General features: G+C 50.5%; 1 protein-coding gene across 1 annotated transcript; it reads right to left on the reverse strand.

Moving 5' to 3' along the window:
- Nucleotides 1-206: 206 nt before the first annotated feature.
- PCED1A (PC-esterase domain containing 1A) lies at nucleotides 207-6,078 on the reverse strand. Its single transcript, XM_021005408.2, is given in 10 exon segments — nucleotides 207-508; nucleotides 510-544; nucleotides 903-1,400; nucleotides 2,703-2,949; nucleotides 3,067-3,217; nucleotides 3,473-3,711; nucleotides 4,005-4,084; nucleotides 4,332-4,513; nucleotides 4,813-4,949; nucleotides 5,172-6,078. Coding segments are annotated over 8 exon segments (1,458 nt in total). The 5' UTR covers nucleotides 4,405-4,513; nucleotides 4,813-4,949; nucleotides 5,172-6,078; the 3' UTR covers nucleotides 207-373.
- Nucleotides 6,079-6,343: the final 265 nt, after the last annotated feature.

Genomic DNA, 6,343 nt, shown 5'->3' on the forward strand with positions numbered 1-6,343 from the left:
AGTTGAGGAAACCAAAGCAAACAGAGGTTAAGTGACTCGTCCAGGATCACACAGCTAGTAAGTGTCTGAAGCTGCATTTGAACTTCCTGATTTCTGGCCCTGCTTCAACTAGCTGCTTCTAGCTGTAAAAGTTATTTGGCACAAGATATTAGAAACGCTGGATAATGGGAGCCATAGTAGTGGGAAGTGAGGGCCACATGCCAGAATGAGGTTCTTTTGCCCCAGTAGGAAGGCATATCTTTATTGGTAAAAAACAGGAGATAGACTTGTGAAAATCAATCCATCTGGCTATATCCATAGGAAGGGCGATCTGCCCATGGCAATGAAGTAAGTATGTCCGGCCAAATCCTTGGGCAGGAAATAGGAAGGTTGTTCATTGTTTCTGGCCAGGTCTGGACCACTGTCTACTGAAGCCTCTCTCCCTCGATCGGCTATAGGGGCCATTAGGCACATGGCGCTGGATACGTCGCATTACCAGATTGTGGTGCTGTCCATAGTGAGGAAGAGACTGGGGAAGGCCGGGGAACAGGTGTGGAATCCAACACTATATTAAAAAAAAAAAGGCATGAGGGGTCAGTCAGAAGAGATTGGCTTGGTCACTTACCTTCATTTTGGGACCTTGGACAAGAAGTCTCTTTCCCCTGTAGGGCCTCTGTTTCCTTATCTATAAAAAATGGATTGATCTGACACACCTAGCTACCCAGGCCCCTCCCAGTGGTGTTAGGTGGGTCAAAAAAGAAGAATAAGGTTGTTACTGTTTTAGAGCCCAGTTCTCTTGCATGGAAGAAAAGGGGACAGTCACTCTCCCACCTTCCAGGGGCCAGATGGGGACCTTAATCCTTGTTACCCCCACTCACCCTGTTCCCAGGGCTTGGGGAGGGAGAGAAAGAAATCACACTTACCAGGAGGAGGAGGTAAGGGATCACCAAAGGCTATATAGTTGAGGGGGGAATAGCCAGGCAGGACAGGATTATCTGAGAAGAAGCAGCTGTCTTGAGGCAGGACTTGAGGTGAAGGGAGGGGTGAGGGTAGGGGCAAGGGCAGGACTTGGGATGGAGGCAGGAACGGGGGCTGGTGCTGCCTATCTGGCCAGGTCAGAGGATGATCAGTGTCTTGGGCTACTGGATGGAAGGAACGAGATGTCTTAGTCCTCTGAGATGGACATCTCCAGGATGCAGACTCCTCAGTCCCTTGTACTGGCTGCTCCAAGGGGTACCACTCCAGGGCTGGAGGTGATGACTGATTCCCAAAATGAGGTTCCTCAGCTCCCTGGACTGGATGTCTCCAGGGTACCAAAGTCCCCTCAGATGGCTGGGCTGGATGCCTCCAGGATGAAGCCCCCTTGTACTTTTGGCCTTGATATTCTGGGGACGACTGCTCCCTCCCCTGACTCCACTCCCCTGAAATGGGAATATCAGTTCAGACAGGCATAGAGAAGCCCTGGATTCCCCTCCCCCATCTCTGTTCCAAACTTCCTTCCCTGGCTCAAATCCCCTAGCTCTTCACTTGCCTTTCTCTCCTCCCACCCACATCTTCCCTCCTAGGTTATCCCCGCATTTTGATTGTTAAATTCAATGGCCTCTATTTTAGTCCTTTCTGACCTTTGTGCTTTTAACCCTGTTGATCACTCCTTCTGGATAGTCCTAAATCTATATTATATCCAACTCTAATCTCTATCCAAACTCTAGCACCACATTCCCAACTTTTTGGTAGGTATCTCTACCCTGATAGTCCAGCACTACTCCTCAAATTCAATGTGTCCAAAATGGAATATTTTTGTCCTAAAAAGCCTATTCCTAATTTTCTGGGTTTCTCTCAGTGTAGCCTCAGAGCAATCTTTCACTCTTCTCTTTCCTTCATATCCAATCAGTTGTCAAATCCTGTCAATTCAACCTCCATGACTTCTCTCTCCAATCCCTTCTCTCTCCATTTAACAATCCTACTTCAAGCCCTCATCACCTTTTCACCTCTCATCTGGATAATATTATAACTGACATCTCTGACTTTAAGGACCTTTCACACAAGTATTAACACAGCTGAATAAGGTCTTTTCTCCCCACTAGACTGGAAGCTTCCCAAGGGCAGAATTTGACTCTCCATGGCCAGGGTATCCTTCTCAATGCCCGGCCCACACCACAGTTATCTCTTCCACATCGCAACTTTCCCCATTGATGTTTCAATATATCATGGGTTGGCATAAGAAATTAAATGGGAATTTTGGCAGAGTTTTGTGAAGCCTCAGATGACACATGAAGGCCAGCAGATAACACAGCCAATGACCAAATACTTAATGCAAATTTTACAATAAGGTACTGTAAATATCCCATAAAAGAAAAAGAAAAAATCAGTCTTCTTTCCTGGTACAAAAGGAGAGCCAAAAAAAACTACACAGATTTTCCAGATCAAAGGGATACTGCACCCCTAATCCCCGAGATGTGGAAGGGATAACTATACTATTAAGGATCCAATAGAGACGTGGTGTGTGGTGTGGTATTTTGGAGAGAAAGGCTGAATTCTGGCTCTGCCATTTATTACCTTTGTGACTTTGAGAAAACCCTTCTAGATTTAAATCTCTGGATCTCCCATATCAAGCTTGACACATTGTCTCATGATCTGGTTTTTTTTCTGCTGAAGAAATGGACCCATCCCTTCTCCTCTAGAGCCTCTTTACCCCTCCCCTCCATTCTGAGGGGGTAGCTTACCAAGAGGGGGTCCCCGTCGGGGAGCCTCCACCCCCCAGGCCTCAGCCACATGGGCCAGTAATAGCTGTGAGAGGTGGCGGTGGGCGTGTTGGTCCCAATGGATGCCATCCAAACGCCGATGCTTAACTGCGTGTCGGAAGTGGAAATGCAAGTCGAGCACATCGAAGCGGTGCTCATCTGCCAGCACTGAGCAGTAGAAATTTGCTTCCAACACATCTGCACGTAGAGAGCCCATCCCTGGCTGAAGCTGAGGAATGCACAACAGATTCAGATCCCTCTTCCCCCCAAAGGCTGGACTGACGTGGCATATAGACATGGCTAAGCCCCAATCATAGGGGGTGAGGAGAATCTCAAACCTTCTCACCTCCGGTGGCAGAAAGCCTCCTGTAATGCGCTCACCCAGCGGCATAGCCAGGGTCCACACCAGAAGGCAGGAGGCAGGCAGCACTTGCTCCATCCTTTCAAATAAACATTCCAAGTTTTCCTGGTAACTTCTAATGGCATCACCACCATACCTAGAGGCCAAAATACACATGTATGGGAAGATTCAGAGTCTTAAGCAAGGACATGCAAGTATAGGGGACTGGATGCTCCCCATAGGGAAGACTTAAGTATCCAAATCCTGCCACACCTGTAAATGTCACAGATAGAAAAAGAATACAGGTCAAAGGGCTTGTGGTTTGTATTCAGTCTAGGGATTTGTACTTGAATCCCAGAGAGGAGGGGGTGGGATGTATAGCTTGTGCTTGTACAGCTCTCTCTCTTCTCACCTGGAGAGGTCCCAGAGGCAGGAGTTTATGATGACCAGGTCAGGAGATGGTCCATTCTCTAACTCAGTCAGGACATCCTCCACATAAGCTGAATAGACTCGGGTGAGAAAATAAAATCGTAGGAGGTGGTGGCCTGAACTGGACAGGAACTGGCGGACCTCTCGATAATGCGTCCCATTGTGTAGCTCACCTAGCTGTCCCCCTGCCACCAGACGGTCCTGCTCAAAGCTCAGCTCCCCCTAATCCAGACATAGGCCTTACAGTGTCAATAGATTCATTGGTCTATCCTCTCTTCCCCTATCTCCCAAACAGGGGATCTGCCAATCATACCAGCCAGTCCCAGTGCAGAAAGTGGCATACTGCTTTTGGATATGAGACACACTAGTCAACAACCCTATAAACACGGCCAACCCTTGAAAAGACTTCCACCCCCCCACACACACCTTGCCCAGGATTTTCCTCTCCCCAGGCTGTTCCCATCAAATCCAGGGGCCTTGGATTAATCCCTCCTTCTCCCAGGATAACCCTTCACCTTGGTCTTGAGCTGGGCTTCCGTCAGTAGGGAGTCTTTCTGCAACAGAAGTACCAGGTCCTTGTACACAGCCCTCTGGACTGAGGAGAAAGGAGATAGTGGGGGAGGGGGAGCTGAGGCAGAGCCCCATACCTCAGAGCCCTCCTCCCCCAGCCCCTCTCCTGGGGGAGAGAAGGCCACAGATAAGGACAGATACACTGAGAACAGTGGAGGCCCAGAAGTACGGGGACAGGCTGGCCGATAGACAGGAGAGTTATTGGGGATGCAGCCAAGGGCAGATGGGGGCGGAGGGAAGGTGGAGAAGCAGAGGAAGGTCCTCAAACTCACTGGAGTCTCCCAGGACAACCACAAACTTGTTGTGCAGCAGCTGCTGGACGTCTGACGACGAGAAATGAACCATGGTGCCTGAGGGTGACAGATAACTAGGCTGGCAGGGACTGGGGGCACTTGGCTGAACTCAGCTGGTTTGAAGGAGGTGAAGGAGGAGTGGCCCAGCAGGCTCCTCAGATCTAGAAGAGGAAGGGGGGTTGGTACTGGTGGGGCGGAAGGGTAGAGTTTAGCTTTTTGCCCCTCCCGAGGGAGAAGGAGGGATGGTGAGTTGCTTCAGGACCCAGGGGAATGGGGTGGTGGGGTAGGGGTGTGCCATAGAGAATCAGACATCGAGGCTAGGTTCAGGCTTCAGTGCTCCACTGTCTTATTGTGGTCTCAGTTTCCATTTCCGGGGGTGAGTTGCAGTATAAGGGGCTTTACCGTATTAATTACTGAAGATCTTTTCAGTTTCGATTCCCTTACCTCCCCTGGCACTTACCGACTTGGAGCTCCAGCTTTGCTCAGTCCGCCGCCCTCGGAAGAGTCCGTCCCCCACGTGCTTGGGATGCTCCAGCCCGACGCTCACCCCTATTTATCTAGCACCAGCGAAAGAGAGAAGAGATCCGGGAGGGCAACCTGGAGGTGGAGGAGATGGAGGAAGCTGTGAGTGAAGGGAGCAGAGGGAGGGGGGAGGGGGAGGGGGAAAAAAGAGGGAGGGGAGAGAAGAGGGGAGGAGAGGATGGGACCGCCCGGAAAGGAAGGGGAGGGGAGGGGCTTTTTTCTGTGGCCCCCAGTGCCCCTCCCGCTCTCCACCCATTATACATTCTTCAAAATCTGGTTATTCAATTGATCACTAACCATTCTCCGGGGCAGATTATTTGCTTTGTGAGATTATTCATGGAGAAGCGTAGCTATCTAGTGCCAAGAAGACAGCCCAGGTTTTGCAGTCAGAGGCCTAGGATTCGAATCCAGTTTAGTCCCTGGTAGTTATTAAAAGGCAGAATTTTCTGGCAGCGCGTCGTCATCCTCCCAAATCTGGAGAATCTTAAGAGGATCAATTCATGATAGATTCCGGGGGCTGGATGCAGTACTCTACCCTCCCCTCACCTCGCACTTGCCCCGCTCTTCCTCACCCCCCCTCCCCGGTTTTCCACCTGGTCCCTGCCGTCCTCCTTACGGTAAATAAACCTCATTTCCAAGATTCCCTTCACTTCTCTTCCTGCCCCCCATAGTCGTGCGCAGCACATTTCATTACGGTGTGCACTCAGGAAATTTTATTTAAGACGAATATTTTTGGATGCTAAATCGTAAAAGACATTATTTTTATTCGTCACGCTAAAGAACCGAAAACGAAACTTAATTTTTAAAAAATGAAATAATATAAACAACTAGATTTTTTTTATATTAGCACACCCCATAAACGTCTTCCCCCTTTGGCCCTACTCACCCCACAACCCCAGGAATCCCCAGACTCCAAACTTGGGGCCCTCAGCTGCTGGGGGGGAGGGGAAGCTGATGCACGCCCAGGGATCTGACACCTCTAATTCTTCCCAAGGGAGGGCAGGACCATTATCTACTCCTTTCTTCAAGGACCAGCTTGGGGGTCATCTCTTCCACGAAGCCTTCCTGATTTTTCCCTCAAATGCCCCATAGCACCCCGTGGACGGGTTCACAGCTCTTATCTCACTCTCCCTTACATCAGGCGTAGCCATTTAGGTACTTGTCCCCGCTATTCGCAGGCAGAGTCTAGGGTCAGAGCTAGCAGCATTTTTTCCCTCCGCATTACCTTGGGGGCCAGCACACAGCAGGTGCTGAATTGAATTGAATGGAGGGCGGGTCTGGGGCTGGATGTGCAGCTGTAGGCAGGCTCGGAGGGAGGGGGTAGGTGGGGGGGCGTGACCGAGGCCGTGGAGGCGGGGCCATGAAGAAGGCGGAGCCTAGTCTGTGCCCACAGCGGCGATGGCGGCCTAGGCGTCGTCACGTGATGGCGACGGGCGGAAGCGGAAGTTTAGCGGCTGGGAAAAAAGGGA

Source organism: Phascolarctos cinereus, unplaced genomic scaffold (assembly GCF_003287225.1).
Source record: "Phascolarctos cinereus isolate Bilbo 61053 unplaced genomic scaffold, phaCin_HiC Scaffold_9;HRSCAF=440, whole genome shotgun sequence".
Lineage (NCBI taxonomy): Eukaryota > Metazoa > Chordata > Mammalia > Diprotodontia > Phascolarctidae > Phascolarctos > Phascolarctos cinereus.